The sequence below is a fragment of the Salvelinus fontinalis genome, chromosome 15 (assembly GCF_029448725.1).
Source record: "Salvelinus fontinalis isolate EN_2023a chromosome 15, ASM2944872v1, whole genome shotgun sequence".
NCBI classification, from domain to species: domain Eukaryota; kingdom Metazoa; phylum Chordata; class Actinopteri; order Salmoniformes; family Salmonidae; genus Salvelinus; species Salvelinus fontinalis.
Window position 1 is genome coordinate 43,432,678 of NC_074679.1, and position 19,937 is coordinate 43,452,614.

Below are 19,937 nucleotides of genomic sequence, written 5' to 3' on the forward strand. Positions count from 1 at the left end.
TGGAGAAATGTCCTCTGGTCTGATGAAACAAAAATAGAACTGTTTGGGTCTTCCAAATGGACAATGACCCCAAGCATACTTCTAAAGTTGTGGCAAAATGGCTTAAGGACATCAAAGTCAAGGTATTGGAGTGGCCATCACAAAGCCCTGACCTCAATCCTATTCAAAAGTTGTGGTCAGAACTGAAAAAGCGTGTGCGAGCAAGGAGGCCTACAAACCTGACTCAGTTACACCAGCTCTGTCAGGAGGAATGGGCCAAAATTCACCCAACTTATTGTGGGAAGCTTGTGGAAGGCTACCTGAAACATTTGACTCAAGTTAAACAATTTAAAGGCAATGCTACCAAATACTAATTGAGTGTATGTAAACTTCTGACCCACTGGGAATGTGATGAAAGAAATGTAAGCTGAAATAAATAATTCTCTCTACAATTATTCTGACATTTCAAATTCTTAAAATAAAGTGGTGATCCTAACTGACCTAAGACAGGGAATTTTTACGAGGATTAAATGTTAGGAACTGTGAAAAACTGAGTTTAAATGTATTTGGCTAAGGTGTATGTAAACTTACGACTTCAACTGTACATTTGGCAGGAGTTTAGGAAGTGCAGCTCATTTTCCACCTCCATTTTGTGGGCTGTGTGCACATAGCCTGTCTTCTCCTGAGAGCCAGGTCTGCCTGCGGCAGCCTCTCTCAATGGCAAGGCTATGCTCACTGAGTCTGTACATTTTGGGTCAGTCATAGTGGTCAGGTATTCTGCCACTGTGTAGTCTCTGTTTAGGGCCAGATACCCTTCCTTTATGTCCCTCCACTAGGCAGGTACCTGAGATGAAAAGCCCATTGATTGTCACTCTCCTGTACCCTGGCCTGCACCCCACTCCCCGCCCCACCCACCCTCCATAGGAGAAGAGCTGTGGGGATGAAAGCCTTCTTCTTGGGGCAAATGCAAATTCCCCCGCTGCTAGGCTCTTCTACCCACACAGCTGCCTCTCCTTTCAGCCTACTGACTGCAGGAGAGGAGCTCTGTGTGGCCGCAGGGACTTTCCACGAGACCCCCTCTGCAAACCAGGCTCCGCACCCCACGCAGTGTGGCTCGGGAGAGAGGGGCTCAGTGCCCCCTGACAAAGGTCGCAACCTCTGACTTTCAATTAGCGTTACTCTCATTGTGCTCTCTGTGTTGTGAAGGTAGGGCTTGGGTCGAGGCTGGCTGGGGGGTTGGCTGCCCCTCTTTACGACACTATGACTCAATCAACAGCGCATACAGTTTCCCTGTTCAGTGGCGTAAACAAGCAGAGAGAAAAGGATTGGTTAAAAGAGCCATTGAAGTCTTCTGATTGACTTAATCTGTCTTGAGGGGAAAGGAAGTTTGATGGGGTTCTCCTTTTGACACCAGGGGTGACCTAGCCTACCCCCTAACTCCACTCCTAACCCCCCTGACCCCCTCTGAGCTAAACCTCCATGATGGATACCGAGTGGGGCCAAAAGAGAATGAGCTCTACTTTGTCTTTAGGACAGATGAACTGACCCTAAGGTGTCTGCCAAAGGGCGCTGCTCAAAAGTACTGCGCTATATAGGGAATAGGGTGCCGTGTGGGACGTACAGTCTATTAACATCCAGATAGATGAAGGAATGAAGGAATATTCCAGAAGCACACCAGGAGCCACGTTAATTCGTAATGAAGCTTCTCTTCTCAGGTGGGGATGTCAGGCTAGGTGTATTTTCTAATGAATGATGTGTTGCCATGGTGAATATACAGTAGTTTTGATATGTAGGTGCGGAGGGATAGTGAAGCAAGGCTGGCCTGGCTTAGCCTTGTGCCCGTACTTTAAATGCTATAGCCAACAGTGGAAGATGGGCCTAGATAAATAAAGGTTGAATGAATAAATAAATACAAGTCTGCTACAGCACATACAGTGTGGATACTGAGTTAGTCTTTCCCGTCTGTATACACTTTTAAATCCTATTCCCAGCACCGCTGCACAGCCTTAATCCTGCTCTTTCTATCAGACGCGTGGATTCGCAGAGTTCCCAGTCTGTTGGTGTAAAGAGCTGGCCTAGGGGCGGCAAGTAGACTAGCGGTTCGTCACGCTCGATTCCCTGAGCCGGCTATGTGAGACATCTGCCCGTGTGCCCTTGAGCAAGGCTCTTAACCCTAATTGCTCCTGTAAATCGCTCTGAATAAGAGCGTCTGCTAAGTGACTCAAATGTAAATGTAGCGCCACTGCATTGTTACGTTGTGCCACTTTTAGCTTTTTGAGACTTTTGTAGGTGAAAAAGATTGTTGGGTTTTCCACTCCGGAGGAGTTTTAAATTGGGTAGACAGTTGGGGTGGGGTGGTATTACCATCAGAATGATGGGTTCGTATACACAGTTCTCCCTCTAGGAGTCCTTTACTGACCGACTTTCTTCACTCAATTGCACCTGCAGGGCTGGACTCTCCTCCAGTTGTCTCTCTGCTTGTTTTGATCAATTTCCATCCATACAGATAAGTATACGTCCCTATGAAGAGCAGTGGTAGCCTAGCAGTAACTGTTCCTCCTGGGCTCCAGGCTGTTGTCGGTGGAGAGTAAAGTTGTGTGTGTGTGTGTGTGTTGTCGGTGGATATGAGAGGGAGAGGAGTGTTTTCTACGTAAGACAGCCATGCCTGTAGGCCAGGTCAGGGGTTCACTGGTTTCCATGGCTTTGACTTTCCCTCCAGCCGCACCACAGAGCCAGCTGTTGTCAGTTGGAGCCTCTTTTTTTCCTCGACGCTGAAATATCAGGCAGGGAAAACAAGAAAGATAGCCTCCTCTCTGACAATATCCACTGTTTGCACTTCTTACACCCTTTGTTGGGTTGTGGCTATCGATCTCCACATTTAAGAAAGGCCAGCTTTTCAGAACATACTTGACACGGAATGAGTAGAGTTACACATTTATTTTCACCAGGCTATACATTTTTAGCAATTTTCTTTTTAAATGTTGAGATAGTGGAAACCTTTCCATTCTCACTGGTGTGGGTCACACCCATGTCTTTGAGGACTGGGATTTGAATCAAATGTAAATACTTAAGTGCGTGCACAAACTCTTTGTCATTCCTTCCCCTATGTATTTATTGAGTTCAGATATTCAGACAAAAAAAACAACATTCCAACGGTTCCAACATGAATCCATGAGGTTCATTTGTTTTATTGTTCAGTTTATCATCGAGGGCTCTCATTTAACAATGTCCATCATCGGTTCCAAGAACTATTAAACTCAAACATCAAACGAGAAGTAGAAAGAACTTTCCAGAAGTCCTCTACCTCCAGGAATGGACTGCCAGTAGGCTCTTACGTCAGTGTCCCACACCCTCTGCAGTTAGTCAGTCAACCTTGGGAGGCTCAGTCAGTCAAGGGGAGGCAGGGGATTGTGAGTTTGGTGAGAGCGTAGTCTGTCAGCTCTGGTTCACTGAGAGGAGGGTGGAGAACAACCTTTTAAGTGTTTGCAGGTGTCCTTTTGAGAGAAGGAGAACACCGCCTTTCTCCTCTGATGTGTTTGTGTGTCGTTCACAATCTAGCTATCTAACTTCCTTGCAGCCCGTCCATTCAGCCAGACTTGACTCAGACGTTATTTATTTTGGTGCTCATCCTAAAGCCTTCCTGTCTTGGGTCTCTCTATGTGTGTGAACTTTTCCTCTCCATGGGCCCTGGTCAAAGGTAGTGCACTATATAGGGAATAGTGAGCCATTTGGGACGCGGGCCAAGGGTTGACCTTTGACCTCACTGCACCTGGTCCACATATCCTCTCGGGTCACCATTCCGCTTATGTTGTCACACCTGTTGTGAATCAAGCATTCATTTTTCAAGGTGTCATTGATAGAATCAACTCAAAGTATTTCAAGCTGTGATGACAGATATGGGTCTCAGTCAAAAGCCTCACCTGACCCGTTGTTCAGGAAACGCTGCTCGACCATTTGACGGTTGTTGTTCTAGTTGTGTTGAAGAAGGGAGACGTGCAAAGTTCACAGGATTGTGCTTCTGTTTACCTGTGGTTAAAAAAGGACAGCCAAATGTTACGTTGACAGCCACATGAAACCAAGCAGGACTGCTTTAAACCGCGTGTCAACAGCCAGCACCTGATCAATGGAGTAATCCATCACAGAAATTCACATTTGCTATGTTGATAGTATCACTGTCACCCTTCTGAAAGTCTATAAATGCAAGGGCTCTCCGCTGACATTTCTGGTCGTAAGTCAGGGGGCTTGCGCCTTTTCCTCACTTGGGAGACTGGCCGTTTAACAACTTTGATATGTCAGTTAGCAGAATTCATTAGAATTTTGACAATCTTTATTACATGGACTTCAAAGATGTCCTTGAGTTGCTAAATGGATGTAAGGCGGGTACATAGATGGCAGCGCACGGGGAGAGTATTTACTGCTTTCTCTTCGTCTCGGTCTCTCCTGCATCTCTCTCTTTCATCCACTACAGGGCATTTCCTGTCCTGGGCCATTTTTCATATCAGCAGATAGTAGGCTTCTAGGCCTGCTAGTACTACAGGAAGCACTGAGCAGACACAGGCAGCCTTTGACAGGAAGGATGATAAATAGCTCATTTCCAAGATAGCATGTGCATCCAAAATGGCACCCTATTCCCTTTATAGTGCACTACTTTTGACCAGGTTCCATAGGGCTCTGGTCAATAGTAGTGCACTATATAGGGGACAGGGTGCCATTTGGGACGCATACACCTACTTCTTTGTCTCGGCTCATCACAAAGAGGATGTCCTCTCTCTTATCTTTCATTAATAGTTTAGAGGGGATATGGAAAAGGAGCATCTTACAAAGCAGAGGTGGCCTGGAGAAACTAAACTATGGCATAACACCATGAAAAACCAGCTACTAGCAACATCAATAAGATATGGTGCTTTTAGTCAGTTTCACTGCTGGAACGAGCACCACAAGAGCACCCCAACAATAGGCTTTAATGGAACAGTGCTATTTGACACCACATTGTGCTCTGTGTGTTTCTAAAACAACAGGGGAAAACAAATACACTGTCTGAATCATGCATTTTTTATTTCTTGGTAGTTTTGCTCAAGGTCAAGAGAGAGCCTGACATCTACTAATAGCATGTTTTATTTCTGCACACACACACTCACTAGCTTTGTAGAGATACATACACACACACACACACACTCACTAGTTGTGTAGAGATACACACACTCACTAGCTGTGTAGAGATACACACACACACACACACACACACATACTCACTAGTTGTGTAGAGATACACACACATACACTCACTAGCTTTGTAGAGATACACACACATACACTCACTAGCTGTGTAGAGATACACACACATACACTCACTAGCTTTGTAGAGATACACACACATACACTCACTAGCTGTGTAGAGATACACACACATACACTCACTAGCTGTGTAGAGATACACACACATACACTCACTAGCTGTGTAGAGATACACACACATACACTCACTAGCTGTGTAGAGATACACACACATACACTCACTAGCTGTGTAGAGATACACACACACACACTCACTAGCTGTGTAGAGATACACACACACACTCACTAGCTGTTTAGAGATACATACACACACACACACACACTCACTAGTTGTGTAGAGATACACACACTCACTAGCTGTGTAGAGATACACACACACACACACACACACACATACTCACTAGTTGTGTAGAGACACACACACACACACACACACTCACTAGCTGTGTAGAGATACACACACACACTCACTAGTTGTGTAGAGACACACACACACACACACACACACACACACACTAGTTGTGTAGAGATACACACACTAGCTGTGTAGAGATACACACTCTAGCTGTGGCTGGTGTGTTTTAGCGTCTTAGCCTTCACATACCAGGCAGAAGAATATCTCCATGTTGACTGGTGTAGAGATGCATACAGACATCTTGCTATATACTTGGTATTGCCACTCTTAGTCAAAGCCTCAAGGTTGTTGTGAATAGGCACTTTTATGAATGACATACACATTGTTATGTGGGCTGAAGAAGAACCTTCAATACTGAGACTGATGGATGGGGCACGGTCCTTTCTTATGTCCTTTACATTGGAACATTAAACATTTTGGTGTTCAGTTTAAGTCTATGGTTGCTTCTCAAATGACACCCTTTTTCCTATATAGTGCACTACATTTTAGCATAATGCCATACGGCTCAGCTAGTGCACTATGTTTAGGAATAGTTGTATTTTGGGGGGATTCTGCCTTTGTTTAGCAATTTGATGATCCAAACAAACCAATAAAAGGTTTTCTCAGTTGAAATGTGATCAACCACAGCTCTCAAGCATGAGAGAAGAAAACCTCAGTTAAACATATCTTATTTCTGGGAAGATGAGTTGAATCAACAACACTGGAACACTGGAGAGTAATATTTGTAGTGACGTCTGATCAATCCTTCACCGCTCTCCAAACACTTTTTAATTGGAAAATAGGAGAGTTAGGGCTGTGTAATCACAATCCAAATATTTCACCCAGACCCAAATTCCCACGTGTGTCCTTGAGCTGAGAACACTGGAGTTCTTCTTTGCATAGCAACGTCTGCCTGCTCTGCCTTTCTGCCCTACCTGCCTGTGCTGCCTTTGTGCCCTACCTGCCTGCCTGTGCTGCCTTTCTGCCCTACCTGCCTGCCTGCGCTGCCTTTCTGCTTTACCTACCTGCCTGCGCTGCCTTTCTGCCCTACCTGCCTGCCTGCGCTGCCTTTCTGCTTTACCTACCTGCCTGCGCTGCCTTTCTGCCCTACCTGCCTGCCTGCGCTGCCTTTCTGCTTTACCTACCTGCCTGCACTGCCTTTCTGCCCTACCTGCCTGCCTGCGCTGCCTTTCTGCTTTACCTACCTGCCTGCGCTGCCTTTCTGCCCTACCTGCCTGCCTGCGCTGCCTTTCTGCCCTACCTGCCTGCCTGCACTGCCTTTCTGCCCTACCTGCCTGCCTGCGCTCCCTTTCTGCCCTACCTGCCTGCCTGCACTGCCTTTCTGCCCTACCTGCCTGCCTGCGCTGCCTTTCTGCCCTACCTGCCTGCCTGCGCTGCCTTTCTGCCCTACCTGCCTGCCTGCGCTGCCTTTCTGCCCTACCTGCCTACATGTCTGCCTGCCTCTGCCTGTCTGTCTGTATCCATGTGTCTGATTGTTTTGGCAGCACATTTTCGATCTTTCATGCAGCTGTGAATATTTGTTAAGAAGGCCCACATCGAAAGTAAAATCATTCCTTTTTGCTCCTCACGCTTCAAACACTTGGCAGTGCTCTGGGAGCCATGAGAATACGGTGGGTCTCTGGAGAACCCAGCAGCAGAAAGGCCAAAGCTAGCTTGTGTCCAAAATGGCACCTTATTCCCTATTTAGTGATCTACTGGTAAAAAGTAGTGCACTATATAGGGAATAGGGTTCCATTTGAGACGCAGACCAGAGTCAAGCAGCTGCAGGGGAGGGACCCAGCCGGTCTCTCTGAGGAGGCAATGGTACTGGAAAATATTATATCAAAACCCCTTTTCTTTTCCTTTCAATTCACTCTCTCCACCAACTTTAAGAGTCCCCATTAAGATTTGAATAATTGTATCATATATATTTTATTACATGTCATTTATTGGCTTTTTCCTCCACCAACAAGCTTATTTGGGCCTTTTGTAGCTACGGGCTGTTTACTTGTGTTTTTGGCTTCAAAGTAGTTTTGTCCTCCAGTACTTTTCCAACTCCCACTCTTCTTTTACCTACCCCCAGGTAGTGTAGGCCGTCTGTTGTGTTTGGTAGCCATGGGGCTCTCTCTTTCTTTCTCCCCCTCTCTCTATCTCTCTCTTTCTTCCCCTCTCTCTATCTCTCTCTCACTATCCCTCGTGGAGGAAATGAAACCTGCCTGAATTTTGGCCCATCTACTCAGCATAGACGGACATCCTTGTGTTCGGCCCCTTCCAAATCTTTTTTTTTGTTGCAAATACACTGTCAATTTGAGAATCTAGGCCTTGGAGAGTTTTCGCCCCACGAGACCCACCATGTTTAAAAACAGTGATGTCTTCAATGTGATGTCTTTAATATCGCCAGGCTGCTGTTTTCCCCCTGGCTGGCCTGCACGGTCGGACAAAGCGTCGGTAGCTTCATTGAGAGCTGCCTGCATGGTTCAGGCTGAAGACTACTGTTGCCATATTGATTGTTACGCTTAACCTCTCTATGCGCTTAAGGTCCACTCTAGGGACAGATTGTGTTTCGACTTTAGCAAAGTAAGAACCTCATTCAAATATGAAAGATATTTTGGTAATGATTTCCTGTTCTATTCTGTAATGTGAAATGAATTGGCCTATAGACCTATATTTCAGTTGGTTCAATTAAGTCTGCCAATATTAGTTATGCTCTTTCTCTTTTCGAACTGTAAATACCCCATCTGACTGAGTGATAACCCTGAGAGCCACTGTGGCCTGCCTCTCCCATGTGAATTCCAAGCCCTGAGTCGCAGAACACAACCAATCTGTGTGCATCCATATGGCAGAGGCTTGGCATAAGCAAACCTGTCAGCCTCAGTCAGCGCAGGGAACTGGGACCTCACTGTGTAGAGTGCCTCAAATGGCACCTTATTCGCAAATAGTGCACTACATTTGAGCTCTGGTCAAAGGTAGTACACTATATTGGTGTTTGTCTCGCTACGAGTAAAAGTTTATGCTTATCTAGACTGCGAAAGACTCAATTCAATTCAATGGAACTTTATTTGTCTCCTTTAGGGCCATATCAGTAGTAGGGTCATCTCAGACTTTCAGCAGTTTCCTCCTTACCCATCCAAGACTTTTATAAATGTTAAAGGACTAGTTCACTATTTCACTTGATGTTAGATGATTCCTTACCCTGAAAGTTGTCTATGGACCAGGAGAAACTATGATTCATGGCTCAGTTTACTTTAAACAGCTATTTCAAACTTTAGCAACCGCTAGCTAAAAATCTATGGAAGAGATGTGAGCAAGTTTACAAAAATGATGTCCAAATGATCTGAAATCAACTCCATATTTGGTTTGATGTTACTTAACCCTCCTGCTGTGTTCTGGTCGAATTGGACCGATTTACAAGTTTTCTCTCTGAAAAATTTAGTTAATTTAATTTGATTGTCATAAGGTTCCATGACTTTGTCCACACAGGGTATCTGAACAAACGTTTTCATAAAATATGGTGTTTTTTATTTAACTTTTGTACACCTGGGGTGTTCCCGGTCAAAAATGACCGGTCATTAGAAATGAATGTGTGAGACTACAATTAGTGTTTAAAATTGAGTTCAGGCACATGCCCATTCATCAGATGGACACACTTCCTCTCCCAGACCCCCACATGCATGTGTGTTTGAGCACACACACACACACCTCACTTCCCTTCTTGGCTTCCATGGCAACCCCCATGGGAACCTTTCCCCAATAGAATCTTTCTCGCACGGGAACCACACCTGTTGGCATTCTCACAAACAATCGCAACATTGTCTCAATAATACATAGAACTTTTCTCGCAGCTCTGGTATATAAAGCTTTTTTGAGGCCTTGCTCACAATTCATTCTGTGGCAGCACACTGACCAAATGATTTACTGTATGTGAGACTCTTGATCCTATCTTTAATCATGACACTGGTGAGGAGGAGAGAGGCCAGGAAACTGACAGGGAAAATGCATTAGAGGAGGAAGTGTCAGAAGTTGAAGACATCACAGAATATGATCCAGACCAAGAGACAACTGATGTAGAACAATCCAGTAATGAGGAAGAGGGCCCTGCTGAGGTTGTTGTTACAATCCAGTGATGAGGAAGAGGGCCCTGCTGAGGTTGTTGTTACAATCCAGTGATGAGGAAGAGGGCCCTGCTGAGGTTGTTGTTACAATCCAGTAATGAGGAAGAGGGCCCTGCTGAGGTTGTTGTTACAATCCAGTGATGAGGAAGAGGGACCTGCTGAGGTTGTTGTTACAATCCAGTGATGAGGAAGAGGGCCCTGCTGAGGTTGTTGTTACAATCCAGTGATGAGGAAGAGGGCCCTGCTGAGGTTTTTGTTACATTCCAGTGATGAGGAAGAGGGCCCTGCTGAGGTTGTTGTTACAATCCAGTGATGAGGAAGAGGGCCCTGCTGAGGTTGTTGTTACAATCCAGTGATGAGGAAGAGGGCCCTGCTGAGGTTGTTACATTCCAGTGATGAGGAAGAGGGCCCTGCTGAGGTTTTTGTTACATTCCAGTGATGAGGAAGAGGGCCCTGCTGAGGTTTTTGTTACATTCCAGTGATGAGGAAGAGGGCCCTGCTGAGGTTGTTGTTACAATCCAGTGATGAGGAAGAGGGCCCTGCTGAGGTTTTTGTTACATTCCAGTGATGAGGAAGAGGGCCCTGCTGAGGTTGTTACAATCCAGTGATGAGGAAGAGGGCCCTGCTGAGGTTGTTGTTACAATCCAGTGATGAGGAAGAGGGCCCTGCTGAGGTTGTTGTTACAATCCAGTGATGAGGAAGAGGGCCCTGCTGAGGTTGTTGTTACAATCCAGTGATGAGGAAGAGGGCCCTGCTGAGGTTGTTGTTACAATCCAGTGATGAGGAAGAGGGCCCTGCTGAGGTTGTTGTTACAATCCAGTGATGAGGAAGAGGGCCCTGCTGAGGTTTTTGTTACATTCCAGTGATGAGGAAGAGGGCCCTGCTGAGGTTGTTACATTCCAGTGATGAGGAAGAGGGCCCTGCTGAGGTTGTTACATTCCAGTGATGAGGAAGAGGGACCTGCTGAGGTTGTTACAATCCAGTGATGAGGAAGAGGGACCTGCTGAGGTTGTTGTTACAATCCAGTGATGAGGAAGAGGGCCCTGCTGAGGTTGTTGTTATATTCCAGTGATGAGGAAGAGGGCCCTGCTGAGGTTGTTGTTATATTCCAGTGATGAGGAAGAGGGCCCTGCTGAGGTTGTTGTTACAATCCAATGATGAGGAAGAGGGACCTGCTGAGGTTGTTGTTACAATCCAGTGATGAGGAAGAGGGACCTGCTGAGGTTGTTGTTACAATCCAGTGATGAGGAAGAGGGACCTGCTGAGGTTGTTGTTACAATCCAGTGATGAGGAAGAGGGACCTGCTGAGGTTGTTGTTACAATCCAGTGATGAGGAAGAGGGACCTGCTGAGGTTGTTGTTACAATCCAGTGATGAGGAAGAGGGCCCTGCTGAGGTTGTTGTTACAATCCAGTGATGAGGAAGAGGGTCCTGCTGAGGTTGTTGTTACAATCCAGTGATGAGGAAGAGGGTCCTGCTGAGGTTGTTGTTACAATCCAGTGATGAGGAAGAGGGACCTGCTGAGGTTGTTGTTACAATCCAGTGATGAGGAAGAGGGACCTGCTGAGGTTGTTGTTACAATCCAGTGATGAGGAAGAGGGACCTGCTGAGGTTGTTGTTATATTCCAGTGATGAGGAAGAGGGACCTGCTGAGGTTGTTGTTACAATCCAGTGATGAGGAAGAGGGTCCTGCTGAGGTTGTTGTTACATTCCGGTCGAAGAATTTGTCCTGGTTTTCATCCCCACCTGAGAGGAGAGGTCGGCTGAAAATGTTATCAGGATGACCCCAGGGCCAACGAGATACGCCAAATCCCGGGTTGATGACATAACATCCTGCTTCGAACTGTTCCTGACAGAGTCAATTGAAACGATAGTGATAAACATGACCAACTTGGAGTGGAGACGTGTTTACAAAGACAACTGGAAGGAAGTGGACCGGACAGACGTCCAAGCATACGTGGGTCTCTTGGTTTTGACTGGTGTGTACAGATCCAGAAACAAATCTACCACCAGGTTACGGGATCCAGAGTCTAGTCAGGGGATTTTTCTTGCCGCTACTGGACATTTCACGTGTTGTCACGGGTGATTCGCTTCGACAACCGTGATACAGGACCAGGCTGCTGTCAACAAGACAAGCTGGCAGCGATCAGAGAGGCTTGGCACTAGTGGGTGGAGCGCCTGCCACTCGTCTATAAACCACTTCCAGACATCTCAGGGGATGCTTCCCATTCAAACAGTACATGCCAAGCAAACCGTCTCAGTATGGAATAAAGATGTGGGTACCATGTGATGCCAGAACAAGTTATGCCTGGAGAACATGCAGGTTTACACTGGGAAACCTGCTGATAGTGTTCCCGAAAGGACCCAGGGGAAGATGTTGGTCCTGGAAATGACTGCAGGTCTCCAGGGGCACAACATAACTTGTGACAATTTCTTCACCTCATATGCTCTTGGTCAGGAGCTGCTCCCCAAAAAATGACCATGTTGGGGTCGGTCAGAAGGAACAGGCCTGAGTTGCTTCCTGCCTTACTCACTACCAAGGACAGGGATCGTTTTTCCTCTAAATGTGCCTTCACCGATACACACAATCGTGTCTTATTGCCCGAAGATAAAGAAGAATGTGCTCCTGATGTCAACTCTGCACAGGGATGCCGCTGTGAGTACCTGGGAGGACAGGAAGCCCAGCGGTGTCCTGGATTACAACAGGAACAAAGAGGAGTTGACAACCTTGATAAGGTATGTTACTTTTTATCTTTCAAGTCTCATGTACTTTTTTTTCTATGACCAGATTGTTTTATCTGCACCATAAAAATAAGACATGTTGTTGTTTGGTGAAATGCTCCTTGAATTTGTGAACAATATGGATTAAATTCTATTCATTTGAATATGTAAATATGTAAATATGTTTTAGATGTGATAAATTGCATCAAAGCATTGTTTTAATTTTTCACGTTACTATGCAAGACATGAAGTATCACTTGTATGTACTCATTATTTTATTTACCGATTGTTGCACTTTTGCCGGTTACTGGCACATACTCTTGTAAGAGGATGACGGCACGTTGGCCCATGGTGGTGTTCTTCAACATCCTAGACGTGTCGGCCTACAACGCGTTTGTGGTGTGGATGGAGGTGAATCCAGGCTGGAAGCAGGGGAAATTCTTCAAGAGGAGACTATTCCTAGAAGAGTAGGGGAAAGCCATGGTGGCACCCCTCATTCAAAGGCGCCGACACCTTCCTCCAACCTCATCCTCTGCTGGATTGGTGAGAGATATACAACGGCCAGAAGCAAGATCTACGGCCGCCAGAGACAGAAGAGACAAAAGGAAGAGGTGCAATCTGTGTTCACCAAGCGATGTCAAAACGAGCGTTATGTGCCATAAATGCAGTGCATATATTTGCAAGGCACATGCAACACACAAAATGTAACCACCATTGATCCATACATTGTGCTTCTTTTACTCAAAAACGAGTTGTATGAGCTCAGGTCAATGAGGCCTACAGGCCATAAATAGCAAATAGAAGTTCAAAACTTGTAATGTTCACAAGAACTTAAGTTGATAAAAAAATCTAACACAACATTAGGTGATAATATATGTATTATTATGGATTTATGATCAGCTGTAATCGGGCGGTTCTTTTGGACCGGGAACACAGAATGAATAAACATGAAACGAACACAACAGGAGTTGATTTGCCCCTATTACTTCCATCGATTTGTAGCATGTGGTGGCTAAAGGCAGCTGAAGTTTGTAATGGCTGTATACAGAGAACTGAACCACGAATGACAGTTTCTCCGGCCCCATAGACTACTTTCAGGGTGAGGAATCGTCTAACGTCAAGCTGTAAAATAGTGACCTACTCTTCCAATAGAGTCGTGTCAACTAGTCATAAGTCAACTATAAGCACTCGAATGTCAAAGCCAAACCTCATAATGTACTGTATGTATTTAGCAGACGCAGGCTAACTGTGATGTGGCTGTATTTGATCTAAGTGAAGTTGCCATGTAAGAGAGCTCTTGGTTTGTAATATTTTCCTTCGATATCGTAATAACAAGGGGTCCTTGGAATATAATAGTATATGCCATTTAACAGGCGCTTTTAACCCAAGTGACTTTTTCATCCTCAAATACATTTTCTCATGGGTGGCCACAGTGGCAATCGACCCTCGATCCTGACGTTGGAAAAGCGCCTTGGTCTACCAACTGAGCCACACAATTCATTCTTCACAAACCCAGACACTCATTGAACAGGGTTAGTGGCAGACAGACAAAAAAATCTAAGTTCAAAAAGTATTTTTGAGCAACCTTTTAAAGAAACTAATAAATTAACCTCTGCCTTGGCTCCAGTTTGTGCTGTCAGAGTGAGTCACCTAGCAGATTGGTCCTACAGTAGCTCCACCACCACAGGCTCACAGCTGCCGCTCTGCATTAGTGGTGCTTCACCCTTCTAGGCCTGAACATCTCTCTGTGTACAAACACCACTGACCTTACCAAACACCGCTGGCTCCTTCACAACACACGTCTGTGTGTCTATGTGTGTGTAGAAACACAACTTCCCTCTACACTGCTGGTTCGTACACAACACACGGCTCATTCATCAGGCTAAGTGGCCCACCACCAGCCAGCTTAGCACTTGTCTGTCCTACTCACAGATGTATAGAGGAGCAGCTAGTGGAGTGGCTAGGCTAGGGCTGGTGGTAGAGCTGGTGGCTGGGGTTGTGTTGGGGCTGAGGCTGGGCAGGACTGGAGCTAGGGCTGGTGGTAGAGCTGGTGGCTGGGGTTGTGTTGGGCTAGGGCTGGAGCTAGGGCTGGTGGTAGAGCTGGTGGCTGGGGTTGTGTTGGGTTGGGGCTGAGGCTGGGCAGGGCTGGAGCTAGGGCTGGTGGTAGAGCTGGTGGCTGGGGTTGTGTTGGATTGAGGCTGGGCAGGGCTGGAGCTAGGGTAGGTGGTTGGAGCTGGGACTCGGGCTGTACTGTGCTGGTCAGGCAGGCAGCAGACCTGGTGACTGATGTAGTGAGTAATGTGTGTTTATGTTCCAGGGGAGCGGGCTCAGCAGGGCTCCAGAGTGGTGGCCGTCCGGCTGCCCTTCACCGGCCCAGAGGAAGAAGAGGAGGAGGGCTCTGTCAGTCTGGGGCTCAGCACCAGAGGAGGAGGAGACACAGACTCATCAGGGAATGACATGTTCTAGTGCTGCTGACCTGCTTTAGTCATTACTGAGACATTACAGAAAAATGCCTCCAAGACGCCAACTACTTCCATCTCCGTTTCATCACACTAAGTGGAACGATGGTGAGACCACTAAAGCATTCTTACCAGATCTGGACAGAGCTCAGCAGAGAGAGAGAACATTCCATTTCTTGTGAAGATCTTCAGACAGGCACTATTTATTTACCTCTGGAACCAATAACCATGTGTTTGGACCAATTTGCCTGTCAGATAATCAATGTATTGTATGTAGCAATAATCAATTATAGTTGTTTTTTTTACCAATAAAGTTGATACTTCTAAGTGTTTTAGTAACAACTGTTATCTTAACTTCATACTTACCCTATGCAAATGAAAGATATTTCATTCAAATACACATTTTCATTTAAATACAGTCAACTCCAGGCATATCAGTTATGTGGTTGTTTTCATAGCTACATTGTGATTTTCAGACAAGTCAGCGAGTCACTCAAATGTTTCGTTGAGTCATTTCCCAAGCCCATGTAAACAGTGTGATGTCAGGGTCATGCTACTACAGTACATTGCACTAGACTAGGAGATTGGTTTTTCACCTCATTACACACCCATTTGCTTTCCTGCTGCCCCAGATGAAGATAGTATCTCCGTCCCAAATGGCACCCTATTCCCTGCATATAATGCACTACGTTTGACCAAGGACCAAAAGGTAGTGGACTATGTAGGAAATAGTGAATTTGTGATTCAGCCAGTATATCTGATGTTGGTGTGCTGTACGCAACACTAACAACCCCAGCCTAATGAGCATCCTGTTTCAATTCACCAAGTGTGCCAAGAGGAGAAACTAAATGAGCGTTCCTCTCCCTCCTAGCTAAACCAAAGAGAAGTCGTCTAGTTGGGGTCCCATTTCTGATCCAAAGTTTTACCAAATGAAGGAGATGTTGAATCTGCTATAAACTGCTGCTCACTTTCTATGGAGTAGCCTGGACTCCAAACAGAATATCACTCCATTTGACTAGTGTTTCACTTCACAGATGGACTGAATCAGTAAAGGGTTGTAGCTAAGTAGAGGAGCAGGATTAAATGTGGCTCCTTGTCAGGCCACGCAGTATAGTGATAAGTCACGATGATAAAGAGAGGAAGGAAATGAGATTAAAGACAGGAGGGCAGATGGTCTGGCATGACACTGACCAGGAAACTGCACCTCTATCTGCAACCTCTCTCTCTCTCTCTCTGTCATTCTCGCTCTCCCCTCACCCCATCTCCCTCTCTCTCTCTCGCTCTGCCTTGTATCTTCTTTGAAATTGTAAATAGTATTTGATGTAAATTGGCGTAAGATTGATTTCAGCTTTTCAACGACAAATTCATCCTACAATGTTGGAGTTGTTTTTTGGATGGGCAATGTTCTGTTGAGAAATGCTTCCATTACAGAAAATCAAGGGTTGTGTCCCAAATGGCACCGGATTCCCTTCATAAAGCCTTCTTTGCCCTTGTTAAAAGCAGTGTGCCGTTTGGGATGCAGACAAGGTCTTCCAGTCCATCTGTGGCCATGGCACACGTTCCTGTCGAATATTAAGACTACACTACAGTACGATGACCTCAGATACATGTAGTGTGTCACTAGCTGGGATTGCTGAGCCGGCCCTGTCCAGGGGAAATATTAAACTTCAGCTAATCTCTGAGCTGGTCTTAAATGTCTGAGCTACAGCTAATCTCTGAGCTGGGGCAGAAACTCTTAACTGTTTAGTAAAGACTAGACCAGAGGTTGAGGGGTACAGAGCATTCTCTCTCCCCACCCCCAACCCAGTGCCTCCAGCTTTTTTTCGGCCAGCCCAGCCCAGCTGTTTATCAAAGCCAGATGTGAGGGGCGGGAAGAGGAGGGAAATCGAGCGTGACATTGACCACTCTCCTCACAGTCAGGCACCAGAATGCACTGCAGCGAGGGACAAGACGCCACTTATTTTTACCCACAACCCTACAGCAAACCCAGCCTGGTACCAGATCTGTCGATGCTGTCTAGCCAACTCCTTGGCATATGACATGACAATGACCATAGGAGTTGGCAAGACAGCACAATCAGAACTGGAACCAGGCTACAGTAAACGCCACTGTCGTCACTGTGGCGTTTTAACACATCGGGGATGGCACCCTTTCGATATTACTTTGGAGCTTTTCAGCTGAGACACCCTTTGGACTCCAGAGAGAGGTCTGACATGATTTAGATGTTTGCTGGCAGTCCAAACATTTTTTTTTATAGTTTTATAACCCTGACATGAACCATAGGCACCTTATTCCCTACATAGTGCACTACTTTTCACCATAGGGCCCTGGTCAAAAGTAGTGCACTATTTAGGCAAAGGAGTGCCATTTGGGACACAGCCACTGACATCCTTATGGAGGAGATACTGTAGTTAGAATTGCATTTAAAACAACTTGTTTTTTTACCCCACAGGAACTTCCATCTGTGGATATGAAAGAGGCTGTATATTTGGGATGGCTTTGAGTGCGTGTTATTCATATTCCATTTCAACCTCATGGAGGATTCCGCTGTGCGTGTTAAGGTGTTAAATTAAGGTTAAATCCATGCAGAACATTTAAGGATTCATACTTGTGGTGGGATCGAGAGGTAAGACTGTAGAGCAGAGGGTGTTTAGTTTGAAAATGTTGTAATGATGACTTGGAAAACCCTTAGTAGTGTCTACAAATGTTTATCGACTTTCAAGATGAAGACACTACTTGTGTGTGTGTGTGTGTGTGTGTGTGTGTGCTGTGGTAAAGCAGTGAAACTGATTCTCAAGCATTACTAAACATTCATATTTCTAACATTTCATTTGGGTTCCATGAATGAATGAGTGCCTCATCTGAAAACTTGAAGTCCGCTGCTGCTGCCTCTGGGCAGAGTAGACCACACAACAAGCCACTACTCTCCTGGCTCAGTTAAACCTATAGGGCATATTAATCATGGCTTTTACAATGTTGATGATAATTGTTTGAGCCTATGTGTCTGAAAAGAATACTATAAACTTTGAAGTTGCACTCAGATTACGTTGATGGAGACTATCAGATGTGGAAGTTTTATATTTTTAATCTTTGTTTAATCATATACAGCGTTGCATTTCTAAGCTGTCAACTCATTCCAAAGGATCCCTCCCTGATGACTCTCAAAATGGCAATTTTGCATATAAAATTAGCTTTTTCCTTTAATTAGTCATGTGGAAGGACGTAATGCTTGAGTCCCAAGTGGCACCCTATGCCCTATAATGCACTACTTTTAAGCAGAGCCCTATGGGCCCTAGTCAAAAGCAGTGCACTACATAGGGGATGGGGTGTAATTTGGGACAGAAACCCTGTATTTCTCTATCTATTCCCCTGCCTGCCCCAGTCAACGTCAACTCCGTGAGCCAGTTAGTTAAGATAATATACTAATGAGATTATGAATGATTTAGATCCTGAGTAGTCTGTTTGGACACAAACAACAGCTTTAGTTTCCTTAAGGTGGTGGGCTTCATTAGGTAGAATCCTGGGCTGAGTTCCATATGGCACGCTGTTCCCTACATAGTGCACTACTTTTGACCTGGTCCCTATGGGCCCTAGTCAAAAGCAGTGCACAACATAGGGAATAGGGCGCCATTTTGGACATATCCCTATTTGATTGGTGTAATAGGAGGAGCCTTGTTATTAGGTCCTACTGAGTTTTAATGGGGATAAACCCAGCAGGGGGGCCATAGTTACTGGACTGGATCCAGAACCGCATGGTTGGCAGGCTTGGCGTGAATTCTGTTCTAGTCAGCCAAATCAGGCTCGGCGTGAAGTCTGTTCTAGTCAGTCACATCAAGCTCGCCGGTCAATGACACATGCAACTCTATACGCCCTTGCTAGAACACTGCATTCCAATGAGCTCATTACTTTACAGAATGTTTTCTCTCCCAGTCTGAGCTTCATTATGAGGTGTTTGTGTGTATCTGTCTGGCAGCTGTTAGATCCCTGTACATGAGGGATCAGAACAGCACCCCCTCTCCTTTTCCCACCTGAGACAGTGTTTGATGGATGGATAGGTTTAAGAATCCTGAGCACACCTATCGATACTGTAGGCAGATCTTTTTTATTGATAACCCAAGATAGACCCCGGCCTGTCATTTCCAACAGGAGCAAATGTATCATAGTTGGCAGGACAAGCAAGGAGGTGGGCAGGGCCTCCCAAGTAGTGCAGTGGTTGAAGGCAGTGCTAGAGGCGTCACTACAGATCTGGGTTCGATCCCGGGCTGTGTCGCAGCCGGCCGCGACAGGTAGACCCATGAGGAGGCGCACAATTGGCCCGTTGGGAGAAAGACATCATGCTCTAGCGACTCCTTGTGGTGGGCCGCTGACTCTGGTCGCCAGCTGTACGGTGGCACATAGGTGGGTTTCTGGGTTAAGCGAGCAGTGTGCCAAGAAGCAGTGCGGCTTGACAGGGTCGTGTTTCGGGGGACGCATGGATCTCGATCTTCGCCTCTCCCACGTCCATGCGGGAGTTGCAGCGATGGGACAAGACTGTAACTATCAATTGGATATCATGAATATTGGGTAAAAAGGTAAGGGACCTCCTACTCTGAAGTGCGCGTGCAATAACTCAATTCGCCTTTGAACTCCTAAACAACACAATTTTTTTTTAACTTTGGCAAAGGGTAAAGTCTACAAAACTTAAGTCTACTCTGTTTGTAACAGAATATAGTTTTGGAAACAAAACTGTATTGAGATCAAATGTTTCGTCGATGAGAAAATGTGCAGAATGTCGGTCAAAATCCATCCCGCTCCATCTTCTCCGACTGCCAGCCACTGGCCTTCCTTTTCAATCGAATCAAATTGTATTTGTCACATGCATAGACAACAGGTGTAGACTAACAGTGAAATGCTTTCTTATGGGTCCTTTTCTAACAATGCAGAGTTAAAGATAACAAATATATAAATAATGTCACAGAGAATAACGAACAAAAAATAA

At 45.7% G+C, this 19,937-nt stretch overlaps 1 protein-coding gene across 2 annotated transcripts in view; it reads left to right on the forward strand.

The window, feature by feature from the left end:
* Window positions 1-15,286, forward strand: part of kiaa0586 (KIAA0586 ortholog) — a 110,481-nt gene extending 95,195 nt beyond the window's left edge. For both annotated transcript variants that reach the window (XM_055863913.1, XM_055863914.1), the window contains one exon: window positions 14,818-15,286. In XM_055863913.1, coding sequence (XP_055719888.1) covers window positions 14,818-14,966 — 149 coding nt within the window. In that variant the 3' untranslated portion in view covers window positions 14,967-15,286. The remainder of the gene's footprint in view (window positions 1-14,817) is intronic.
* Window positions 15,287-19,937: the final 4,651 nt, after the last annotated feature.